Source organism: Oncorhynchus keta, unplaced genomic scaffold, assembly GCF_023373465.1.
Source record: "Oncorhynchus keta strain PuntledgeMale-10-30-2019 unplaced genomic scaffold, Oket_V2 Un_scaffold_3531_pilon_pilon, whole genome shotgun sequence".
NCBI lineage: Eukaryota > Metazoa > Chordata > Actinopteri > Salmoniformes > Salmonidae > Oncorhynchus > Oncorhynchus keta.
In genome coordinates this window covers 1878263-1904436 of record NW_026290920.1, presented here as the reverse complement: position 1 = coordinate 1904436, position 26174 = coordinate 1878263, and the positions used below count along the sequence as shown (strand labels likewise).

Below are 26174 nucleotides of genomic sequence, written 5' to 3'. Positions count from 1 at the left end.
CGACCTTAAGCATATGCTATAACTGTTTGACTGCAAAATAAGTTTCAAAGTTTCAACGTTTATTCACCATGTGCCGAGGATACAACAGGTGTATAGAACCTTACCTTGAGACCTCTTTCCCAGCAATGCAGTGATCATAATAATTATAACAATAATAATTAATAATAATTATTATTATTATTATTACAATAATAATAGAAATATAATATATACATTACCAGTCAAAAATTCTGGACACACCTACTCATTCCAGGGTTTTACTTTATTTTCAATATTTTCTACTTGGTAGAATAATAGTGAAGACATAAACATTATGAAATAGCACATATGGAATTATGTAGTAATCAAAAAAGTGTTAAACAAATAAAAAAATATTTTATATTTGAGATTCTTCAAAATAGCCAACCTTTGCCTTGATGACAGCTTTGCATACTCTTGGCATCCTCTCAACCAAATTCACCTCAAATGCTTTTCCAACAGCCTTGAAGGAGTTCCCACATATGCTGAGCACTTGTTGGCTGCTTTTCCTTCACTCTGCGGTCCAACTCATCCCAAACCATCTCAATTGGGTTGAGGTCAGGTGATTGTGGAGGCCAGGTCATATAATGCAGCACTCCATCACTCTCCTTCTTGGTCAAATAGCCATAACACAGCCTGGAGGTGTGTTGGGTCATTGTCCTGTTGAAAAACAAATGATAGTCCCACAAAGCGCAAACCAGATGGGATGGCGTATCGCTGCAGAATGCTGTGGTAGCCATATTGGTTAAGTGTGCCTTGAATTCTAAATAAATCACAGACAGTGTCACCAGCAAAGCACCCCCACACCATCACACCTCCTCCTCCATGCTTCACGGTGGGAACCACACATGCGGCGATCATACGTTCACCTACTCTGCATCTCACAAAGACACAGAGGTTGGAACCAAAAATATTAAATTAGGATTAATCAGACCAAAGGACAGATTTCCACCAGTCTAATGTCGATTGCTCATGTTTCTTGGCCAAGCAAGTCTCTTCTTCTTATTGGTGTCCTTTAGTAGTGGTTTCATTGCAGCAATTCAACCATGAAGGCCTGATTCATGCAGTCTCCTCTGAACAGTTGATGTTGAGATGTGTCTGTTTCTTGAACTCTGTGAAGCATTTATTTGGGTTGCAATTTCTGAGGCTGGTAACTCTAATGAACTTATCCTCTGCAGCAGAGGTAACTCTGGGTCTTTCTTTCCTGTGGCGGTCCTCATGAGAGCCAGTTTCAGAACGCTTGATGGTGTTTGTGACTGCACTTGAAGAAAGTTAAAAGTTCTTCACATTTTCTGTATTGATTAACCTTCATGTCTTAAAGTAATGATGGCATGTCATTTCTCTTTGCTTATTTGAGCTGTTCTTGCCATAATATGGACTTGGTTTTTCACCAAATAGGGTCATCTTCTATTTACCAACCCTACCTTGTCACAACACAACTGATTGGCTCAAACGCATGAAGAAGGAAAGAAATTCCACAAATGAACTTTTGACAAGGCACACCTGTTAATTCAAATGCATTCCAGATGACTATCTCATGAAGCTGGTTGAGAGAATGCCAAGAGTGTGCAAAGCTGTCATCAAGGCAAAGGTTGGCTACTTTGAAGAATCAAATGTAAAATATATTTTGATTTGTTTAATACTTGTTTGGTTACTAAATGATTCCATATGTGTTATTTCATAGTTTAGATGTCTTTACTATTATTCTACAATATAGAAAATACAAAAAAATAAAGAAAAACCCTGGAATGAGTAGCTGTGTCCAAACGTTTGACTAGTACTGTATGTAAACATTATATTACAAAAACACTGTCATGGGAAGCACAAATAAAACATCACAAATCAGGTGTCTATACTTCAACACCAAAGTTAGATGAGATGATACAGGATGCAGTAATGAGTATCAAAACTGTCACCTGTAATGAAACGAAGGGCACTAATGGTAGATGGCATCCAAAGGTTTAAGAGTAGTAGCAGTTGCACTTTGATAAATAATATCACCATAATCAACAACAGATAAATACGATGGGAGTTAAAGAAACATGAGAATGCAAGTATAGTGTGATAAGAGATACATACTGGCTACTTCAAACTGCAGATACCTACATCGTAAGGAATTGCTTAGAGATGTCTCCCTCTTGTGGAATACATGATGACTGACAAAGTTTTTTCTTTAGTTTCAGTATTGTCAGCTATGAGCAAACAGTCTGGGGTTTCTTATTGACTGTTCTCTCTCTCTCTCGCCCCATGGATACAGAAGGCGGAGATGTGTTTGCCATAAGATGAGAGAGTAGATTTCCCAAGAAATGTGATTGTGTCAGCTATGAGCAAACAGTCCAGGGTTTCAAAATGTTTTCTCAATTAAATTATATTCGGTTAAACTTTCTATGAAGTACCTACCTATAATGCTTTATCATAACATACTTTATGTGTTAAGACACTGACTTTAAGCGTCCATAACCACTCATAAGTGGTTATTAAAGTCTGTATGATGTTTTATAGATCATGAACAATAATGACTTGTAAGAATATATACTGCGTAATAAATAACAACCAAGCTGGTTTAAAACGCCAAAAATATAGTTATTAGGCTACACACATTAGGCGCCATAATACAATATTATAAGGCTTTATGTGAGGCAGAAAGCCTAGTTTACATCTATGCGCAGCATTACAGGCTAAATATTATTGTGATCTGAGATGATAGATCGTTCCAGTTGTTCTCTCTCATATCTAAATGATAGGCAATGAATGTGGGCTGGTCCCTCTGAGCTCAACACTCAACACCCGGATGTGTGCGGCACTTCGACTGCATAGTAGAATCGCTGGTTCCAGATAATAGACTATTTGATGGGAATCAGATCGCGGATTACGACAAAAAAATGAAATCAACTGAATCAGTGCCGTTTTGGAATCACTGACATAATGGAGGACGATCTGGTTTCAGAGGATGATATCTGTAAGAATTTATAATTCTCTCATTACTAACGGAATAGCTGTATGTATTGGTTTTTGTGATGCCTACACTGCTCATCTGGCCTATATACTGTACTAGTCTAGGCAGCCTGCCTTTATCAGGTTATTGCACGCGCGGACACTGTATCAGAACAGATTCAGTCAGAATAATTGATTAATTGATAAGAGCTACCATGAACTGAAGCCAGTTCAAATACTAGGCTATGTTATATTGCAATGTGATGGTTTTCGGGCTGCATGACAGGGCTCATATGGTTCCTCCTTATAGGATGAAACCATAGCATTTTGATTTGCATTACTTCTGAAATATGATATTGTAGTAGTGCTTGACTTGGGCATCAGATCGCTGGAGCTGAATACCAGCACCTCAAATGTTCAACTGCTTGAGCTCCTGCACCACTTATAGAATATTAGCAGGACCTAGTTTGGGAACCCTGGTCTAGTGGTGAGGTGTTTAGCTGTTGTTTTAGCGCTAGTTTATCATTGCACTTATAAGAGGTTGGTGGAACATTAATTGGGGAGGACAGACTCGTGGTAATGGCTGGAGCAGAATGGGTGGAATGGTACCAAATACATCCAACACATTGTTTCCATGTGTTTAGTGCCGTTCCATTTACTCCGTTTCAGCCATTTTTATGAGCCGTCCTCTCCTCAGCAGCCTCCACTGGTTGCATTCGTTTTCTGACTTGTAATGCTCAATGTACCGTTTGATGTAGTCCTGGCAATGTTGTGCATAGTACAAGCATATAACCTCCGGGATAGACCGATCTAGGTCAGTCTCAACCAGTCTGTCATTGTTGTCTCATAAGAGAAACCAGCGTCTGTAGTCATAAAGAGTCTCAGAGTAAGAGTTCTGATCTAGGACCAGTTCCCCCCTTTCCATATAATCATATTAATTGTGATTAAAGGAATAAACTGATTCCAGATCAGCACTAAAGACACTTCATGAATACAGTAGGAAGACTACACAGACCAAATCACAGTTATCCCTAGGGGTTTTTGTAAGTCTAGATGTTTATATGTCTGTGGTTACCTAGATTGGTTCTCAATCAGAGGCAGCTGTTTATCGTTGTCTCTGATTGGGGACCATATTTAGGGAGCCATATTCCTTGGGTAGTTTGTGGGTTCTTAGTCTATGTTTAGTTGCCTGTCTGCACTAGCCATAATAGCTTCACAGTTCGTTTTTGTTGTTTTGTATTAGTTTTGTTCAGTGTTTGTTCTTCCATTAAAAGAAGTATGTACGCTTACCACGCTGCGCCTTGGTCTCCTCCATACAACGACCGTGACAGGTGCAGTGCTAGAGGTGTCACTACAGACCTGGGTTCGATCCCAGGTCCAGCGTCGTCCGGGTTAGGGGAGGGTTTTGGCTGTGGGGGGGGGCTTTACTTGGCTCATCGCGCTCTAGCGACTCCTGCAGGCTGACCTCGGTCGTCAGTTGAACGGTGACACATTGGTGCGGCTGGCTTCCGGGTTAAGCGTGTGGGTGTTAAGAAGTGCGGTTGATTTGGAGGACGTGTGACTCGGAGGTTTAGAGGACGCAAGGGGAAGAAAAGGGGGTAAGAAAAAAGACAGGCATCAACATGAAGGCAAATAAATACATTTGACAGATCAATCCATGGCTGAGGCAGTGATCCATACATCACAAAATCCATTGGATAGATATTTAAGAGTTAAAATGGTGGCCCGGGATCAGTATGTTAACTACCTTGTTCAGGGACAGAATGACAGATATTTACCTTGTCACCTGGGGATTTGATCTCGCAACCTTTCAGTTACTGGCCCAACACTCTAACCACTAGGCTACCTGCCCCCTCCTTGTGAACAGAGATAGAGCCTGACGCTTGTTCCTGTTTCTCCCATCCTCCTTTCCATGGCCCATGTCTGTTCACAGTGTTCCGGTCGGAGAAGGAATTCCACGATGCAGCAAAGAGGAACGACACGGACAAAATGCGGGAGCTGATGAAGAAAGGAGTGGACATCAAGGCCAAAAACAAAGTGAGTGCATGTACGGGATTGGAGAGCATACACACACAGTCACAGTCGTTGGCAGATACACACACATATGCACGCACGCACACACACACACACACTTACACACAATAGTTTACCACTGTCAATTGAATACGGGATGCTATGCATGTTTTTCATGATAATGACTATTGTTGTGTTGAAACCTGACTGAAAGTGAGAACTACTAATTCCACAAAACTTCTACTAAGCTGTACTAATTCCCATTAGTAAACCACAGTGCAAATACCCAGGAAGGATTTGATCTGACAGAGTCGATGCCAGTCAGTCAGTGCCACACTGCCACTGCCAAGGCTTTAGCAGCTGTAGCTTTGTTCCTGACGTTTGTGCTTTGAAGAAAAGGAAACCAGCATCTTGTTGTCCCGGGAAAAGGATATGACCCGCATTTCACCTCACTGTGGTGAAATAACACCCTCTGACTTGTTTCTCCTGGCGAGCATGGCCCAAGGTTTCACTGCTAGGTCCTTAACTGTTTCTCACTCAATGTTCTTGCAAATAAGTTGCATAATAAAAGTGTTTTGGGGTTTTTTGCAGTAAAATATAGAATGCAACTTATGTTTTCTTCTCTGTGTCTTGATGAACTGAATTACCCTGCAGGGATCATGAAAGTATGAAGCTGTCTATGTGGTTATATAGTGGAAGTATCTTAACCTCGACTTTACATAACCTTTCAGAGCTGTTACTGTATCTGTTCCAGTGGAAAGGGAGAGAGCTTCTGTCTACCTCAAGCTTCTTTATCTGCATGCTCACGTCCACTGCAGATAAACCACCTTTCATACCTACATTATTGTTGTTTTATTTCATTCTGATTCAGAACACTTTATTGTCCTACATTGGGCGATTTGGTTTGCGGCTGTAAAACAACAATATGAAAGAACAGCTACACACTAAAAACACATCAAAAGCATTTCATATTCAAATGTATTTCGCCATCCCCTCAATATGTTCTGCTGTTGTTTCTCTCTCCTCTCTATCGGGTTGTTTCTCTCTCCTCTCTATCGGGTTGTTTCTCTCTCCTCTCTATCGGGTTGTTTCTCTCTCCTCTCTATCGGGTTGTTTCTCTCTCCTCTCTATCGGGTTGTTTCTCTCTCCTCTCTATCGGGTTGTTTCTCTCTCCTCTCTATCGGGTTGTTTCTCTCTCCTCTCTATCGGGTTGTTTCTCTCTCCTCTCTATCGGGTTGTTTCTCTCTCTATCGGGTTGTTTCTCTCTCCTCTCTATCGGGTTGTTTCTCTCTCCTCTATCTTGTTTCTCTCTCCTGTTTCTCTATCGGGTTGTTTCTCTCTCCTCTCTATCGGGTTGTTTCTCTCTCCTCTCTATCTCTCTCCTCTCTATCGGGTTGTTTCTCTCTCCTCTCTATCGGGTTGTTTCTCTCTCCTCTCTATCGGGTTGTTTCTCTCTCCTCTCTATCGGGTTGTTTCTCTCTCCTCTCTATCGGGTTGTTTCTCTATCGGGTTGTTTCTCTCTTGTTTCTATCGGGTTGTTTCTCTCTCCTCTCTATCGGGTTGTTTCTCTGTCTTCTCTATCGGGTTGTTTCTCTCTCCTCTCTATCGGGTTGTTTCTCTCTATCGGGTTGTTTCTCTATCGGGTTGTTTCTCTATCGGGTTGTTTCTCTATCGGGTTGTTTCTCTATCGGGTTGTTTCTCTATCGGGTTGTTTCTCTCTCCTCTCTATCGGGTTGTTTCTCTCTCCTCTCTATCGGGTTGTTTCTCTATCGGGTTGTTTCTCTATCGGGTTGTTTCTCTATCGGGTTGTTTCTCTCTCCTCTCTATCGGGTTGTTTCTCTATCGGGTTGTTTCTCTATCGGGTTGTTTCTCTATCGGGTTGTTTCTCTATCGGGTTGTTTCTCTCTCCTCTCTATCGGGTTGTTTCTCTCTCCTCTCTATCGGGTTGTTTCTCTCTCCTCTCTATCGGGTTGTTTCTCTATCGGGTTGTTTCTCTATCGGGTTGTTTCTCTATCGGGTTGTTTCTCTCTCTATCGGGTTGTTTCTCTATCGGGTTGTTTCTCTATCGGGTTGTTTCTCTATCGGGTTGTTTCTCTATCGGGTTGTTTCTCTATCGGGTTGTTTCTCTCTCCTCTCTATCGGGTTGTTTCTCTATCGGGTTGTTTCTCTCTCCTCTCTATCGGGTTGTTTCTCTCTCCTCTCTATCGGGTTGTTTCTCTATCGGGTTGTTTCTCTCTCTCTATCGGGTTGTTTCTCTATCGGGTTGTTTCTCTATCGGGTTGTTTCTCTATCGGGTTGTTTCTCTCCTCTATCGGGTTGTTTCTCTATCGGGTTGTTTCTCTATCGGGTCTCTATCGGGTTGTTTCTCTCGGGTCTCTATCGGGTTGTTTCTCTATCGGGTTGTTTCTCTATCGGGTTGTTTCTCTATCGGGTTGTTTCTCTATCGGGTTGTTTCTCTCTCCTCTCTATCGGGTTGTTTCTCTATCGGGTTGTTTCTCTATCGGGTTGTTTCTCTATCGGGTTGTTTCTCTATCGGGTCGGGTTGTTTCTCTCCTCTCTATCGGGTTGTTTCTCTATCGGGTTGTTTCTCTATCGGGTTGTTTCTCTATCGGGTTGTTTCTCTATCGGGTTGTTTCTCTCTCTCTCTTGTTTCTCTATCGGGTTGTTTCTCTATCGGGTTGTTTCTCTATCGGGTTGTTTCTCTATCGGGTTGTTTCTCTCTCCTCTCTATCGGGTTGTTTCTCTCTCCTCTCTATCGGGTTGTTTCTCTATCGGGTTGTTTCTCTCTCCTCTCTATCGGGTTGTTTCTCTCTCCTCTCTATCGGGTTGTTTCTCTATCGGGTTGTTTCTCTCTCCTCTCTATCGGGTTGTTTCTCTATCGGGTTGTTTCTCTATCGGGTTGTTTCTCTATCGGGTTGTTTCTCTATCGGGTTGTTTCTCTCTCCTCTCTATCGGGTTGTTTCTCCTCTCTCACCATTCTCATTATGTTTTCTCTCTCTTCCTCCTCTCGCTCTCCACAGAAAGGCCGTACAGCGCTGCACTGGGCGGCAGGGGCTGGGAACGAGCAGGCTCTACGTCTGTTACTAGACCATAATAATGAGGTGGATGTGGAGGACAGTGTAGGTACACACACGCTTACACTCATGCTTACACTCACACTCACAAACACACTCACACTCATACAGACAGTATTTTATTGTGGGCTATGGCCTCACAAAGTTTATTGCAGTTACTCAGCCATGATCTGCATTTTCTAATGAACTGTGTGTAAAATTGCTCATAACATCCCACCTTTGTTTATGAGCCCTTGAGACAACTCTGTCTCTGTAATGCAGTTAATTTGGGTGTATAATGAGGTAACAGTTAGAGACACCTTCATATTCATCAGCGTAGACGTGGGGGTCGTAGAAATGACCTTACTCAGTTTTTCTTGTCTGGTTCTCTGCACAGGCACACACAAGTGCATGCTCGCACACACACCCGCAGACACACACACGTATGCACACACACACAGTAAACACCCTTTGTCTCAGGACACTGGCATTATAATGACTGTGATGATGAATATTTCATCACACACAAGTAAGACACAGACAGGCAGTCTAAATGGTGATTTAATGTGTTTTGCCACTGCAATGTGTTGACTGCGTCCTGCTTGTGCTACTGCAATATTCTTAATTACAACAGACAAGGTTGTAGCCTACATTCTAAATTAACCTACAAAACATTCAGACCCGTTGACTTTTTAAACATTTTGTTACGTTACTGCCTTGTTCAAAAATGGATTAAACTGTTTTCATTCCTTTTCAATCCACACAAAATAGCCTGTAATAACAAGGAATAAACAGGTTTCTATACATTTTGAAATAAACTGAAATATCACATTTACATAAGCATTCAGACCTTTTACTCAGTACTTTGTTGGAGCGTCTTTGGCAGCAATTACAGCCTTCTTGGGTAGGACGCTACAAGCTTGGCACGCCTATATTTGGGGAGTTTCTCCCATTTTTCTCTGCAGATCCTCTCAAGATCTGTCAGGTTGGATGGGGAGCGTCGCTGCACAGCTATTTTCAGGTCTCTCCAGAGATGTTAGATTAGGTTCAAGCCCGGGCTCTGGCTTGGCCATCCAAGGACATTCAGAGATTTGCCCGAAGCCACTCCTGTGTTTTCTTGACTGTGCTTGGGGTCGATGAGCTGTTGGAAGGTGAACCTTTACCCCAGTCTGAGGTCCTGAGCGCTCTAGAGCAGGTTTTCATCAAGGATCTCTTTGTACTTTGCTCCGTTATTCTTTCTCTTGATCCTGACTAGTCTCCCAGTCCCTGCTGCTGAAAACATCCCCACAGCATGATGCTGCCACCACCATGCTTCACCGTAGGGATGGTGCCAGGATTCCTCCAGACATGATGCTTGGCATTCAGGTCAAAGAGTTCAATCTTGTTTTCATCAGACCAGAGAATCTTGTTTCTCATGGTCTGAGATGGTCTGAGAGTCCTTTAGGTGCCTTTTTGCAAACTCTAAGTTAACTGTCTTCTGAGGAGTGGCTTCTGTCTGGCCACTCTATCATAAAGGCCAGATTGTTGGAGTGCTGCAGAGATGTCCTTCTGTAAGATTCTCCCATCTCTACAGAGCAACTCTGAAGCTCTGTCAGAGTGACCATCGGGTTCTTGGTCACCTCCCTGTCCAAGGCCCTTCTCCCCCGATTGCTCAGTTTGGCTGGGTGGCCAGCTCTAGGAAGAGTCTTGGTGGTTTCAAACTTCTTCCATTTAAGAATGATGGAGGCCACCGTGTTGTTGGGGACCTTCAATGCTGCAGAATGTTTTTGGTGTGCCCTTACCCAGATCTGTGCCTCGACAAAATCCTGTCTCGAGCGCTATGGAAAATTGACCTTTGACCTCATGGCTTGATTTTTGCTCTGACATGCACTGTCAACTGTGGGACCTTACATAGACAGGCGTGTGCCTTTCCAAATCATGTCCAATAAGTAGAATTTACCACAGGTGGACTCCAATCAAGTTGTATGGAAACAGGATGCACCTGAGCTCAATATCGAGTCTCATAGCTTGAAAACAATTATAAATCCCATTTTTTTCTTTGTCATTATGGGATATTGTGTGTAGATTGAGGGGAAAAGTATTTCATCCATTTTAGAATAAGGCTGTAACATAGCAACATTTGGAAAAAGTCAAGTGGTCTAAATACTTTCCGATTGCACTGTATACATTACATTCAAAAGGTATTCCCACCCCTTGACTTTTTCCAAGTTGTGTTGTTACGGCCTGAATTTAAAATGTATTTAATTGAGATTGTGTCACTGGCCTACTACACACAATACCTCATAATGTCAAAGTGTAATTATGTTTTTAGAAGTGTTTACAAATTAATTTAAAAAATAAAAGCTGAAATGTCTTGAGTCAATAAGTATTCAACCGCCAAGCCTAAATAAATTCAGGAGTAAAAATGTGCTGAACAAGTCACATAATCAATTGCATGGTGCAATAATAGTGTTTAACATGATTTCTGAATGACTACCTACTCTCTTTACCCGGCGAGGGGACAGTGTAAAGTTCTACTGTTACACACACATACAATTATATGTAAGGTCCCTGAATCGAGCGGTGAATTTCCAACACAGATTCAACGACAAAGACCAGGGAAATGTTATAATGCCTTGCAAAGAAGGGCTTTGAGTAAAACAAAGCAGACATTGAATATCCTTTTGAGCAGATACAGGCAACTTTCCTAACTCAGTTGCCGGAGAGGATGGAAACCACTCAGGGATTTCACCATGAGGCCAATGGTGACTATAAAACAGTTAGAGTTTAATGGCTGTGATAGGAGTAAACTGAGGATGGATCAACAACATTGTAGTTACTCCACAATACTAACCTAAATGACAGTGTGAACACAACATGCCTACCACTTTGAAGCTGCAAAATATTTTTTATTGTGAAACCAGCAAGAAATAAGACAAAAAAACAGAACTTGAGCGTGCATAACTATTCCCCCTCAAGTCCAAACTTTGTAGAGCCACCTTTTGCAGAAATTACACCTACAAGTCTCTTGGAATATGTCTCTATAAGCTTGGCACATCTTGCCACTGGGAGTTTTTCAAAACTGCTCCATCTCCTTCAATTTGGTTGTGTTCAGTTGGTGTACAGCAATCTTTAAGTCATACCACAGATTCTCAATTGGATTGAGGTCTGGGCTTTGACTAGGCCATTCCAAGACAATTAAATGTTTCCCCTTAAACCACTCGAGTGTTGCTTTAGCAGTATGCTTAGGGCCATTGTCCTGCTGGATGGTGAACCTCTCAAATCTCTGGAAGAATGAAACAGGTTTCCCTCAAGCATTTCCCTGTATTTAGTGCCATCCATCATTCCTTCAATTCTGACAAGTTTCCCAGTCCCTGCCGATTAAAAAAAATATAAATATATATGGTTATTTAAAAAATGTTTTAACCAGGTAGTCCAGTTGAGAACAAGTTCTCATTTACAACTGCAACCTGGCCAAGATAAAGCCAAGATAAAGCAAAGCAGTACAACAAAAATAAGAGTTACACATGGGATAAACAAAAGTACAATCAATAACACAATAGAAAATATATATATACACAGTGTGTGCAAATGGAGTAAGGAGTTAAGGCAATAAATAGGCCATAGTAGCAAAGTAATTACAATTTAGCAAATTAACACTGGAGTGATAGATGAGCAGATGGTGATGTGCAAGTAGAAATACTGGTGTGCAAAAGAGGTAGGTAGTTGGATTGGCTATTACAGACGGGCTGTGTACAGCTGCAGTGATTGGTAAGCTGCTCAGATAGCTGATGCTTAAAGTTATTGAGGGAGATATAGGTCTCCAACTTCAGCGATTTTTGCAATTCGTTCCAGTCATTGGCAGCAGAGAACTGGAAGGGAAGGCGGCCAAAAGAGTTGTTGTCTTTGGGGATGACCAGTGAGATACACCTGCTGGAGCGTGTGCTAAGGGTGGGTGTCATGGTGACCAGTGAGCTGAGATGAGGCAGAGCTTTACCTAGCAAAGACTTATAGATAACCTGGAGCCAGTGGGTCAGCCGAATATGTAGCAAGGGCCAGCCGATGAGAGCATACAGGACGCAGTGATGGGTGGTATATGGGGCTTGGTGACAAAACGGATGGCACGGTGATAGACTGCATCCAGTTTGCCGAGTAGAGTGTTGGAGGCTATTTTGTAGATGACATCACCAAAGTCGAGGATCGGTAGGATGGTCAGTTTTACGAGGGTATGTTTGGCAGCGTGAGTGAAAGAGGCTTTGTTGTGAAATAGTGTGACACTTGCTTGGTGGTGTTGCAGACTCTGGGGTCTTTCAGAACAGGTGTATATATATATACTGAGATCATGTGACAGATCATGTGACACTTAGATTGCACACAGGTGGACTTTATTTAACTAGTTATGTGACTTCTGAAGGTAATTGGTTGCACCAGATCATATTTAGGGGCTTCATAGAAAAGGGGGGGAATACATATCCACGCACCACTTCATTATTTTTATTTTTTTATTTTTTTGAAACAAGTTATTTTTTAAATTTCACTTCCCCAATTTGGACTATTTTGTGTATGTCCATTACATGAAATCCAAAAAATAAAAATATATTTAAATTACAGGTTGTAATACATCAAAATAGGAAAAATGCCAAGGGGGATGAATACTGTATGCTTGTCATAGGCAAGGACTAGTTTGTTTTTTTTAAATAAAAAGAAACAATGAAGTTAAGCGCAGGCAACATCCTAGAAGAACCTGGCTAAATCTGCTTTCTAACAGACACTGGGTGTAACAATGTGCGCTGAGAGTCGGGAAGCAAGTTCAGGGAGTGTTTTAATCAAATAAACGGAACATAATACTAACCAAGAAACACTAACAGCACACAGACATAATACAGAAACAATGACACCTGGGGAAGGAACCAAAGGGAGTGACATATATAGGGAAGGTAATCAGGGAAGTGATGGAGTCCAGGTGAGTCTGACGACACGCAGGTGCGCGTAACGATGGTGACAGGTGTGCGCCATAACGAGCAGCCTGGTGACCTAGGCCGGAGAGGGAGCACACTTGACACAGAGACAAATTCCCCTTTCAGCAGGACAATAACCTAAAACACAAGGCCAAATATACACTGCTTACCAAGACAACATTGAATGTTCCTGAGTGGCCTACTGTAGTTACAGCTTTGACTTACATCTGCTTGAAAATCTATGGAAAGACTTAACTGGCTGTCTAGCAATGATCAACAATCAACTTGACAGAGCTTGAAGAATCTTTCAAATAATAATGTGCAAATATTGTACAATCCATGTGTTCTCAGGTGTGATTCTAACATGTATTGACTCATGGGTGTGAACACTTATGTACATTTGATATTTTTGTATTTAATTAACAATAAATTAGCAACATTTTCTAAAAACATGTTTTCACTTTGTCATTTATGGGGTATTGTGTTAAGATGGGTGAAAAAAGCAACAATTTTCTCCATGTTGAAAATCAGGCTTTAAAACAACATTTGGAATAAGTCAAGGGGAAAATACTTCCTGAAGGCTCTGTGTGTATATTATATATGAGGCAGAGATGGAGGCTACATAATCATGGCGATCAAATTGGCTGTGAGTCCAGAAGAGGGTGAGTAAAGTGAACAGCATCAGCTACTTAGAAAATGTGTGTTCATTCTATTTCTACAACATGCTGTCCCTTCTCAGTTTGGTATGAATCCTCTGCTGCTGGCAGCCTGGTTCGGTCGCCTCAAGATCCTACAGATCCTCGTGGCCTCTGGCGCAAAGCTCAACTGTGAAAACAAAGTAAGTTATTCAATTAATTACATGAGTTGACCAAATTCAATGGAACGGATCCTATCCCCAATGATGTAAAAACGTGGATAGAACTACATCATGCGATTATCTTCATGTTATAGTGTTTTAATTGTGTCTATTCTACAATTGTCTCATTTTAACTAGTCATAGCTTGTATAATTCAGGCAAACAATATGCTGTTTGTATTCACAGCTATGCACACAAAAGAAAAGCCAACTTAACATATTGCTTAATCAGGGGAACTCTGAGTTGGGTGGACTTCAAAAGGACAGGAAGTTGAGCTGATGTGTTCAAATTTGTTCACTCAACAAATACTGCTCGAAGTTAGCTGAATTTGAACAAGCTTGTTGAGTAAAATTACAAATTCATGTTTGCTCAAAACCAATCATCTTCATATTTCCCTGCAGGTTTGTTTTCAGAATTGTTGATTTAATCTTATGCTACATTTTTCTGAACTAACCCAATCTGTTAGTAGTTGTACTTATTGCACCAGTTACTGAGATGGCTGTTCCAGTTGAGATGATTTAGGTCTCATTAATCAATCTTCTCTACCCCAGCAGTCAATTTTGGATATCCTTACTCTGGCTGGATTCCTCAAAAAATTACATCACTTTGCAAGCCAGCATACAGTGTTTTGCAGGGTTGTGTCAGACCAGTGTGTTATGGTGTAATTAGACCCTCAAACATCTTAGAACTTTAGCATCCAGGCAATGGAGGTGCAATTTCTGCATACTACGCCTTTTAAAGCTTGCAAATATAGTGCTCTGTAAGTTAATTTATATGTCATAATAATTGACTGACTTACTTGACTTAAGCCTTTGGCTCCTATGAGGAGCATAGGCCATTGACAAATGTACTCCATCTCACTCGGTTTGGGGCAAGTGTCACGCCCTGATCTTAGAGACGTTTTATTTTTCTATTTGGTTAGGTCAGGGTGTGATTTGTGTGGGCATTCTACGTTTTCTATTTCTTTGTTTTTGGCCAAGTGTGGTTCCCAATCAGAGGCAGCTGTCTATCATTGTCTCTGATTGGGAATCATACTTAGGCAGCCTTTTTCCCACCTAATGTTGTGGGTAATTATTTATTTTCTGTCTACCACAGTTGCGTCACGTTCTGGTTCACTTTATTAAAGATGTGGAATTACATGCACGTTGCGCCTTGGCTCATCTATGACGGAGTTTGAAGACAGTGAACGTGACTGCAAGTTTTTCAGATCATACCACTTGAGGCGGCTTTCAGTCATTTCTGTCTTACAATTAATTTTTTGTATTATAATAAGACTTATAATATGTTGTGTATCCGTCTCTCTGTCAGAATGGGCTGGGCCTGCTGCACTGTGCCGCCCAGCGGGGTCATAGCAGAGTGCTGGAGTTCATCATGGAGGACCTAGTAGAGGATGTACTGCTGGACAGGGTGGACAATGTGACTGCCCCACACCACATTACCGGTTCTTCACTAGCACGCTTTCTGCACTTTCCTAGTTCTTTCAAAGACCTTTCATAGCAAATTCCTTGAACTGGTATTTTTCTGGGAGTGCTTTCCTTTCCCAGTACTTTCCCAGTACTGTCCTAGGGCTTTCCTTTCCTTATACTCTCCCTGTGTATGCTTTAGTCTCAACCCTGCCTGGTTACATGATTTACAAGGGAAATTGATGATGACACAATTTTAAAAAATCTTGTTTACTTTAAGAATTTGATGCAGTATCACCACCCTCTGTGCACAACAGATACCTTGAGGGTTTACTATGCTAGCTATTATTTATCCTGTGCCATGTTAGATGTGTTTACTAGGATGTCAAACCTGCTTGTCGCATGTTGGCTGGACATCAGTGACAATCAAGCCCCACCCCCCCAACAGCCAACTGTTGCTTACAGAGTGACAGACTAGTCCCTTGCTCTGTTGGCTAAAACGGTTGGCTTGTGTGTTTGTGCAGGAGGTTATTAGTTCGAGCCCTGCTTGGGGCAGAACAGAAGACACGGTTATTCCATACTGTCAATACTTTCATACTGTAATTTGGTCATATTGTCATTAGTGTCATTTGGTCATACTGTGATGTTGTCATTACTGTTACTGTCTTCTTCTAGTTAATCCCTCACTCCCTGTTTTACTGTCAGTCTGGGAAGACCGCGTTTCACCTGGCTGCAGAACATGGACAACTAGAGGTGGTTGAGTTCCTCATCGGTATGGGCTGCACTCACGGCCTCAAGGATAAGGTAGGTTCAGACGTTGACACATGTCCACACATACACACTTATAGGTTAATACATGATTAGGCTAGTATTACAGTAGCGAGAGAGTAAACATGAACTTTAAACACCTTTGGAAAACGTGTTTACATGACTTTTGGTGTGTGTTTGTAACTAAGATGTTATCATGTAAATATAACATGATGTCTTTGATGTGTTTATATATATTGTATAGGATGAAAACATGGCCATCCATCTAGCAGCCAAGCATGGACATAACGAGGTCCTGCAGAAGTTAGTTGAGACAGGAGTGGACATTGACGAGAGAAACATAGTGAGTAAAGAACATATTGTCACTGTCAGGTGTGGTGTAGGGTTAAAAGCAGCCCAGAAACTATATTTGATATTCAATGCCTTTCAGCTGTCGTGGTTCCTGCTTCACTTTATATGGATAATGATGAGAGAGAAAAAGTTTACTATGAATTTATGTTTTGCTTCTAAACCTTTATTTTTCCAGGAAATAACATTCTATTTTACTATAATAATTAGGCTTACTGCTACTTGTTCTATTTTATATGGTTGATTATTCCCTATTCTGTTGATAGAATGTAAAGCTGATATTTGATATTTGGTTCTCCAGGACGGACTGACACCTCTGCACCTGTCCTCTGATGGAGGTCACTATGAATGTGTCAAACTACTGCTGGAGGCCTGCTGTAATGTCAACGCGCTGACAAACGTAAGGGTCAACTTTCAATTAACTATAACTCATAAAGGCTTTATAGAGCATTCATCTATATATTCATATAGCTGTAAACGTATGGGCAGAGGACCACCTAGAAGTGGGTGCTTCCTATGCACTGACTGGGACCTTCTCTTCCAAGACAATGGTGTTAAAACTCTTGCAGAGACAGGCATGGATGATAATACATGATTTCTAAAGCATCTAAATGTCTTAGAAAGGGTTTATAAAGACTTAAGTAAATTGTAATTAGTTTAAAGTAGTACCTGATTATCACACTTACATTTAAGACTGAATCTGAGATGGATAGATAATTGGATAGATGTATAATGTCAAAGTGCCAACTAAAGTGTGAGACTGAGAGGTACATTAGTGAGTCTGATCTGTGACCTGTCCCACTATGTTGTTGTCTGTGCAGAAGAATATGAATGCCCTCCACTACGTGGCCCAGCACGGCTTTGAGAGAGAGACCAGTCTGCTACTGGAGGCGGGCGTCAACACAGACACGGTGGATGGCGTGAGTATGCAAGCCAACCTTTAAACATACTGTACATACTACACTAGTTTGTGCATCGGTTAGCTCCCCTGTTGGTAGCACTTATTGCAACTTGGTTAGCTCCTCTTTCAAATTACAATAGTGAACAGCCAGGTCTTTTAGTTAAGCCCAACAGCTCAGAATACACCAGTAGGGTTCAGCATCTGCACCATGTCTTCTCCACTTTCTCTTTTCCTACTCAGAGAATTGGTGCCACATTTGTTTGTATAATTCAGTGCATGTCCTACATTGACGTTTTCAGTGAAAGTGTTTTATTTACATTATTTTTTAAGGAGTAGGACAGTCCCACTCCTCTCATATGTTTGTTGTATTGGATAGAGAGAGTCAATAAACAGGTGTTCTGCCATGCTAGTTTTAAACCCATGCTGCAGCAGTAGGGTCCTGGAGGCAGCAGCTTAGACCACTGGATCCGCCCAAGACACAAAAGGTGTTTTTTCAGTGCCTCAGTGCAGAATAGGTTCTCTCCATAGATCTTTGTTTTAGTTTGTGTTTGAAACAAGACCACAAGCTACAGTACAACAGGCCTTTTCCTCCCACGTACCACTAATCAAAAGAGAACCATCGCACTCCCCCAGAAGCTTGGCTTGTGTGTAAAACCCACCAATTCAGACAAACAGAGGTGTAATGGGTTCTTACTGAATACCCGTCTGTGTAAGTTATCCCTGATGCAGTGACCATTATAAAACACATTGAATAATGAAGTAAGCTTTATGTAATGTCTTTTTGAGTGCGAACTCATTACACCTCCTTGTTCCTCCCACACCTCTGGAACTCCCTCAATGACAATCTCAAAGCTGCTCAGACTGTTGGTGCATTTAAAGCAGGCCTTAAGACTCATCTCTATCGGCTGGACTAGCCTCGTTCCAAAAGCAGGCCTTAAGACTCATCTCTATCGGCTGGACTAGCCTCGTTCCTAAAGCAGGCCTTAAGACTCATCTCTATCGGCTGGACTAGCCTCGTTCCTAAAGCAGGCCTTAAGACTCATCTCTATCAGCTGGACTAGCCTCGTTCCTAAAGCAGGCCTTAAGACTCATCTCTATCGGCTGGACTAGCCTCGTTCCTAAAGCAGGCCTTAAGACTCATCTCTATCGGCTGGACTAGCCTCGTTCCTAAAGCAGGCCTTAAGACTCATCTCTATCGGCTGGACTAGCCTCGTTCCTAAAGCAGGCCTTAATACTCATCTCTATCAGCTGGACTAGCCTCGTTCCTAAAGCAGGCCTTAAGACTCATCTCTATCCTGGACTAGCCTAAAGCAGGCCTTAAGACTCATCTCTGTCGGCTGGACTAGCCTCGTTCCTAAAGCAGGCCTTAAGACTCATCTCTGTCAGCTGGACTAAAGCAGGCCTTAAGACTCAGCCTCGCAGGCCTTAAGACTAAAGCAGGCCTTAAGACTCATCTCTATCAGCTGGACTAGCCTCGTTCCTAAAGCAGGCCTTAATACTCATCTCTATCAGCTGGACTAGCCTCGTTCCTAAAGCAGGCCTTAATACTCATCTCTATCAGCTGGACTAGCCTCGTTCCTAAAGCAGGCCTTAATACTCATCTCTATCAGCTGGACTAGCCTCGTTCCTAAAGCAGGCCTTAATACTCATCTCTATCAGCTGGACTAGCCTCGTTCCTAAAGCAGGCCTTAATACTCATCTCTATCAGCTGGACTAGCCTCGTTCCTAAAGCAGGCCTTAATACTCATCTCTATCAGCTGGACTAGCCTCGTTCCTAGACTCCTATTGTTGTTTTCATGATATTGTTATATATTTTTAAATGTCTTGTTAAATATATTTCCTAGTTTATATTTCATTTTATGCACTTTGAGATTATTCTTGCATAATGAAAAGCGCTTTACAAGTATAATTTATTATTATTTACGTGGCATCTGTATGTGGTAACCATCAATGTGTATCTAATTTGACCTTGTGTTTTGAACAGCAACACACATCCCCTCTTCACATCGCCGTGCTCCACAATCACACCGAGGTGGTACGGCTGCTAATAGACGCTGAATGTGATCTGGACATATCTGACAATGTGAGTAATGTTTCCACTCTCTATGGGGTTACGCAAACACCTTACTGTATGGAAACATTCTATGCATTCAATGATTTGTTAGGCCAATGGTGCATCGTGTACCTTAAAGTGTCTGTATCGACTCTGAGTCATCAGGTTGCGTGATCTGTGTTTGATGTTGTTTACATTATCATTGAGGTAAAGACCATAGAACAGAAGGCTTCTGTACAGGAACTGCCATAACACTTGTAACACTAATGACCTAATTCATCTCTCTTTTTTCCCCTCTTTTTCTGTCTCACTCTCTCGTTCTTTCTCCCTTCCCTCTCTACCTCCTTCCTTACAGAGGCTCCAGACAGCCCTGCACATCGCAGCAGAGCATGGAAGACAGGACATCGCTGAGATGATCCTCATAGCTGGGGTAAACCTCAAACTACTGGATAAGGTATTTGATTTAATCTCATTTTAAAGGGTAATTTTTTATCTTGTTCTTTATTTACCTTTAGAAGTGAAGTGATCCATTAAAACATGGCGGAGCAAACAAGAACGCCTGTATGTGGGCGTTGTAATGGATTGTTAATAACGCGTGGATAAAACCTCTTGAAATTTGTTATCTAATTTCCAATGTGGTTGGACAACTCATTGAGGGTATCAATCACTGAAGATATGGTATCTAAATCGTATCAATACAGATAACATGTTTCACTGACAGTCACACTTGCAATAAAAATTCAATAATGTCAACTTTATTTTCATTGATGGTATGAAAGCTTCCATTTATTTTCAAATCTCATCAGTCTGGCACAGCAGACGCTTCCTCCTGTGAGTAATAGTCCTGAGACTAGGTTAACATCTCATGGGCTCTTTGTGTAGTATGGGACCAGCCAGTGTCTCACTGGTTTAATGAAATCATTTCCCCTATTCCCGTTAAAGTGTGTTTAAAGGGCTCAAGCATTATTTAATTCCAGTCTGAAGACTATGCCAGGATCCTGTTCATCAGAGCACACTGGAGAAAAACATTTTGCAACAGAAAACAACAAGTATTGCTTATTAGATAAGTTTAGGTAGTACCTCTCATTTCACTGTTTCCCCCCGAATTAGTGCTAATGAACTGGACCCAGGTGAATTAGTGCTAATGAACTGGACCCAGGTGAATTAGTGCTAACTAACTGGACCCAGGTGAATTAGTGCTAACTAACTGGACCCTGGTGAATTAGTGCTAACTAACTGGACACAGGTGAATTAGTGCTAACTAACTGGACACAGGTGAATTAGTGCTAACTAACTGGACACAGGTGAATTAGTGCTAACTAACTGGACACAGGTGAATTAGTGCTAACTAACTGGACACAGGTGAATTAGTGCTAACGAACTGGACACAGGTGAATTAGTGCTAACGAACTGGACACAGGTGAATTAGTGCTAACGAACTGGACCCAGGTGAATTAGTGCTAACGAACTGGACACAGGTGAATTAGTGCTAACGAACTGGACACAGGTGAATTAGTGCTAACGAACTGGACACAGGTGAATTAGTGCTAACGAACTGGACACAGGTGAATTAGTGCTAACTAACTGGACACAGGTGAATTAGTGCTAACTAACTGGACACAGGTGAATTAGTGCTAACTAACTGGACCCAGGTGAATTAGTGCTAACGAACTGGACCCAGGTGAATTAGTGCTAACGAACTGGACCCAGGTGAATTAGTGCTAACGAACTGGACCCAGGTGAATTAGTGCTAACTAACTGGACCCAGGTGAATTAGTGCTAACTAACTGGACCCAGGTGAATTAGTGCTAACTAACTGGACCCAGGTGAATTAGTGCTAACTAACTGGACCCAGGTGAATTAGTGCTAACTAACTGGACCCAGGTGAATTAGTGCTAACTAACTGGACCCAGGTGAATTAGTGCTAACTAACTGGACCCAGGTGAATTAGTGCTAACTAACTGGACCCAGGTGAATTAGTGCTAACTAACTGGACCCAGGTGAATTAGTGCTAACTAACTGGACCCAGGTGAATTAGTGCTAACTAACTGGACCCAGGTGAATTAGTGCTAACTAACTGGACCCAGGTGAATTAGTGCTAACTAACTGGACCCAGGTGAATTAGTGCTAACTAACTGGACCCAGGTGAATTAGTGCTAACTAACTGGACCCAGGTGAATTAGTGCTAACTAACTGGACCCAGGTGAATTAGTGCTAACTAACTGGACCCAGGTGAATTAGTGCTAACTAACTGGACCCAGGTGAATTAGTGCTAACTAACTGGACCCAGGTGAATTAGTGCTAACTAACTGGACCCAGGTGAATTAGTGCTAACTAACTGGACCCAGGTGAATTAGTGCTAACTAACTGGACCCAGGTGAATTAGTGCTAACTAACTGGACCCAGGTGAATTAGTGCTAACGAACTGGACCCTGGTGAATTAGTGCTAACGAACTGGACCCTGGTGAATTAGTGCTAACGAACTGGACACAGGTGAATTAGTGCTAACGAACTGGACACAGGTGAATTAGTGCTAATGAACTGGACCCAGGTGAATTAGTGCTAATTAACTGGACCCAGGTGAATTAGTGCTAATTAACTGGACCCAGGTGAATTAGTGCTAATTAACTGGACCCAGGTGAATTAGTGCTAATTAACTGGACCCAGGTGAATTAGTGCTAATGAACTGGACCCAGGTGAATTAGTGCTAATGAACTGGACCCAGGTGAATTAGTGCTAATGAACTGGACAAATGAGTGTTTTAGGTGAATTAGTGCTAACAGAACTGGACAAGGTGAATTAAACACACACCCTGCTTTGTGAACTGGACACAGGTGAATTAGTGCTAATGAACTGGACCCAGGACCCAGGTGAATTAGTGCTAATGAACTGGACCCAGGACCCAGGTGATGTACTGTATGTCATGTTGAATCCAGTGTTGTGGCTGTGTGTTGGTACTCTCAGCAGGGGAAGACTTCTCTGGAGGTGGCAGCCAGAGGAAACCATGTCATCTTAGTGGACATGATCATCAAAGCAGACCGGTTTTACAAGTGGGAAAAGGTAGGTTCATATTTAAACGCAAATGTAAAAACTCTTTCCATCATTGAACTGCAAGGTAGCGCCTGCAGCTCTCCTTGTTCATGTTGAGATCGACTACTTTAGGTCTTCGCAGCTGTACCAGATCATCACGATTCCGAAATGAGTGTTTTAGAATTTCAGAATAAAATATCAGTCTGCTTCACAGCTCAACTGCAATGCAGTCAATCTCAAACACACACCCTTTCTTTGTGTACCAGGACAACGTGATCAGCGACGATGATTTGTGGCTGGGGAAGCAGCTGAGCTTTAAGCAGGACCACCAGGTGGAGACCCAGCACCTGCGCTCTGTCACGTGGAGGCTGGCCACCAAAGACCTGTCCCGCGGGGAGTGGAAGAGCCTCGCACAACACTGGGGCTTCACGGATGCCCACATACGCTCCATAGAGCAGCAGTGGACAGGTGAAGTGTTGGCTTGGTCTAGAAATAACCCCCAGAGCCAAGCTCGTTGTAATTTTCTGATCTGAAGCAATCACATAGAAAGCTAGATGGAAAAGTTGAATTTTCACTTAGACCTATCTGATTTTAAGGGCGCTTCCGCCATATTGCTTACATTCATATGATTCCTTCAGATCTGTAAACACCAAAGAGCCTAAGGAATAAGGAGTTAGCAGCCTGGGCGGACAGGTAGCCTTTAGGTGAGAGAGGCTGACCAGTAGCCACAGGGTTGCTGGTTCAACCTAGAGGGTTAATTGACAGATCCCAGGTACCATATCCTGCCGTTGTGCCCTTGAGCAAGGCACTTAAGCCCAGAACTGTCCTTATTGTAGCCCACCTATTTTATATAAGTCTCTTATGACATTCACATATGTTAGGTACAAAGAGCTTCAAGGAGCATGGGCACCGTATGTTGCTGATCTGGCTGCATGGAGTAGTCATCGCAGGGGAGAACCCAATCAAAGGCCTGTATGAGGGACTGACGGGGATCTCCAGGACCGACCTAGCTGGTGAGTCAATGGAACGGGGGACGGGAGTCACCACCCATCAGGTATTCGAACCTGAGCACCAGGGCACAATGGGCGAATAGCATTTTTTTAAATCAAAAACAACAATGGATGTTCTTATCGGACTGTACTGTCCAATCATTGTCACTCATTTCATGCCTACTGAACACTGCCCAGCTTCCATCTAGACCACACTGCTGTCTAGCCTGGGGGAGGTAGTTGTCCAAAAGCTTTATGAGCATATTATATAGTGGTGTAAAGTAACTAAGTAAAAATACTTAGAGTAGTTTAAGTAATACTTCAATCTTTTGGTATTTGTTTCATTAGCCCATTGTTGATATAGTCCAAAAATGTTTTGCATGTCAGCAATGAAGTTTTCATGATATATAAGTAGAGAAATACAGCCAGTAAGATGCATTTTGCATCATAAGATGCTGTGTTTTGCATTTTGCATTATAAGATGCTGTGTTTTGCATTTTGCATCATAAGATGCTGTGTTTTGCATCAGAGGATGCTGTGTTTTGCATCATAAGATGCTGTGTTTTGCATCATAAGATGCTGTGTTTTGCATCATAAGATGCTGTGTTTTGCATCATAAGATGCTGTGTTTTGCATTTTGCATCATAAGATGCTGTGTTTTGCATCAGAGGATGCTGTGTTTTGCATCACAGCGGCTGTATTTCTGTACTTTGAAAGGTTTCTGAACTTTACATTATTATTTATATTGTTGACAACTTTGACTTTTATTCTAAAACAGTCCTAAAGCAAATATGTACTTTTTACTCCCATACATTTTCCCTGTCACCCAAAAGCACTGGTCACATTTCGAGTGCTCAGGTAGGACAGCAATATAATCCAATTCAATTACCAATATAACAGGTTTTCATCCCTACTGCCACTTTTCTGGCGAACTCACTAAACACAAATTCTGCATTTAGAAATTGTCTGAGTTTTGGAGTGTGCCCCTGGCTCTCCGTAAATTTAAAAAACAAGAAAATTGTATCGTCTGGTTTGCTTAATATAAGGAATTTGATGTATAGCCTCTTCCCTGTCAAGGAATACTCCGTAAATTTAAAAAGATGCAAGAAAATTGTATCGTGTCTGGTTTGCTTAATCATATAAGAGCGTCTGCTAAATGACTTAATGTATAGTATTTACTTGTACTTTTCTCAAGAATTACAATTTAGTACCTTTTCCACCACTGATATTGTGGTTATTAATTACATAAGTACATTAAATGCTGGTTTGACCATCTTTTATCATCTCTACCAGTAATGGTCCGTAGCCCGTAGGTCAACTTGAATGAACAAGGAGTTTCCTTTTTCTTTTTCAACAGAAAGCATCAGACAGAAGGCAAATGCAGACACAAGCTCTCCCAAGAAATGCACCGCCATGTGAACAAGTCCATCCTGAAACACACTGATATACTGCAGGAATAAATGGCCATCCCAGGGTTCAAAACTACAAATAGTGTCTGAATAAAGTTAACACACTAAACAAAATATAAATGCAACATGTAAAGTGTTGGTCCCAAGTTTAATGACCTGAAATAAATTCTCAGAAATGGTCCATAAGCACAAAAAGCTTATTTCTCTCAAATTTTGTGCACAAATTTGTTTACATCCCTGTTAGTGAACATTTCTCCTTTGCCAAGATAATCCATCTGCCTGACAGGTGTGGCATATCAAGAAGCTGATTAAACAGCATGATCATTATACAGGTGTACCTTGAATAATAGAAGGCAACTCCAAAATGTACAGATTTGTCACACAACACAATGCCACAGATGTTTTATGTTTTGAGGGAGCATAACATTGGAATGCTGACTGCATGAATGTCCACCAGAGCTGTTGCCAGAGAATTTAATGTCCATAAGCCTCAAGTCATTTGAGAGAATTTGGCAGTACGTCCAACCGGCCTAATCCATAGATTAGGACTTAATTAAATTATTTCAATTGACTGCTGTCCTTATATAAACTGTAACTCAGTAAAATCTTTGAAATTGTTGCATGTTGTGTTTATATTTTTGTTCTGTATATATTTAATACTTATGGAGGCACCCATGTAAATATATCTAATATGTTATGGTGCCCAGCAACCTGTAATTCGACCCCTGGATCAGTCAAGGATCCATGTATGTCTGTCATACAGAGAACTATAGCAGTCAGTGTTTTTCTCTTAGTTCAACTGAATTAAATGTTAAGAGTTTTTTGTGTGTGGGGTGGTGCACTGTAAATGTGAAAAATATTTGCTCTACTGGTGCAGGTGCAATGAAAATAAATGTTCTACTGAGCCATTATATTTCCATATTCTAGGCATGGCCTAACTATCTAGGCACCATGCATTTAAGACCACTTGTTGTTTAGCCTAAAAGGCAAAGAGGGCATAATAAATTAACAATCACCATCTTTTTCATGCCTTTTAATAAAACAAATATTCTACCATTTAATTTTTTCATACCTGAGAAGTAAAACAAATGTTTTTCTCTACATCTGCCATATTAATAGAATGCTTTTTTCAATGTTTTACTAGCGAGACCACTTGTTTTATACTGCTTTCAGCTGTGTGGTGAAGTATTCCACATTGCTCTCTTCTGTACCGGACTGCAATGCCAACTCAGTCTACTAAATTACAACTGTTCATGACTATGCAGCTCAATAACTAAAATAGGTGGTGGTTCTACCACATGGTAGATTTTTACCATAAAATTCCATACATATTGTGTAAAGATCCGTTTTTAACAAATACTTAACTGTTTTCTATTTTCTTGTATTGATGGACTGTTATTTAGTTGATCACTGTTTGGCTTGGACATTTAGGTCAATTAAACAATTGATGATCAACAACTAA

General features: G+C 41.5%; 1 protein-coding gene and 1 long non-coding RNA gene across 4 annotated transcripts; one reads left to right on the top strand and one right to left on the bottom strand.

Annotated features, from left to right (window-relative positions):
* Nucleotides 1-2768: 2768 nt before the first annotated feature.
* Nucleotides 2769-26174, top strand: ankdd1a (ankyrin repeat and death domain containing 1A). Of its 3 annotated transcripts, none has more exons than XM_052515926.1 (15): nt 2770-2977; nt 4886-4989; nt 7986-8084; nt 13695-13793; nt 15120-15227; nt 15920-16018; nt 16227-16325; nt 16632-16730; nt 17152-17250; nt 19216-19314; nt 19640-19738; nt 22249-22344; nt 22581-22782; nt 23196-23327; nt 24661-26174. In XM_052515926.1, exons 1-15 carry the CDS (start codon nt 2944-2946, stop codon nt 24720-24722), a joined length of 1530 nt encoding a protein of 509 aa, XP_052371886.1. In that variant the 5' UTR covers nt 2770-2943; the 3' UTR covers nt 24723-26174. The 3 variants fall into 3 exon arrangements, with proteins under 3 accessions (XP_052371888.1, XP_052371886.1, XP_052371887.1); XM_052515927.1 differs by lacking the exon at nt 2770-2977 and adding an exon at nt 4394-4550; XM_052515928.1 differs by lacking the exon at nt 7986-8084 and having other exon boundaries at nt 2769-2977.
* LOC127928699 (uncharacterized) lies at nt 12801-15002 on the bottom strand. Its single transcript, XR_008131913.1, has 2 exons — nt 14611-15002; nt 12801-13780 (listed from the first exon to the last, which is right to left on the bottom strand). It is a non-coding gene; the product is annotated as an uncharacterized LOC127928699 (long non-coding RNA).

Coding starts and splice junctions, on each gene's coding strand:
- ankdd1a (XM_052515926.1), top strand. CDS start 2,944: ATGGAGGACGATCTGGTTTCAGAGGATGATATCT. Junction 19,739..22,248: donor ACCTCAAACTACTGGATAAG/GTATTTGATTTA, acceptor TGGTACTCTCAG/CAGGGGAAGACTTCTCTGGA. Junction 22,345..22,580: donor GGTTTTACAAGTGGGAAAAG/GTAGGTTCATAT, acceptor TTTGTGTACCAG/GACAACGTGATCAGCGACGA.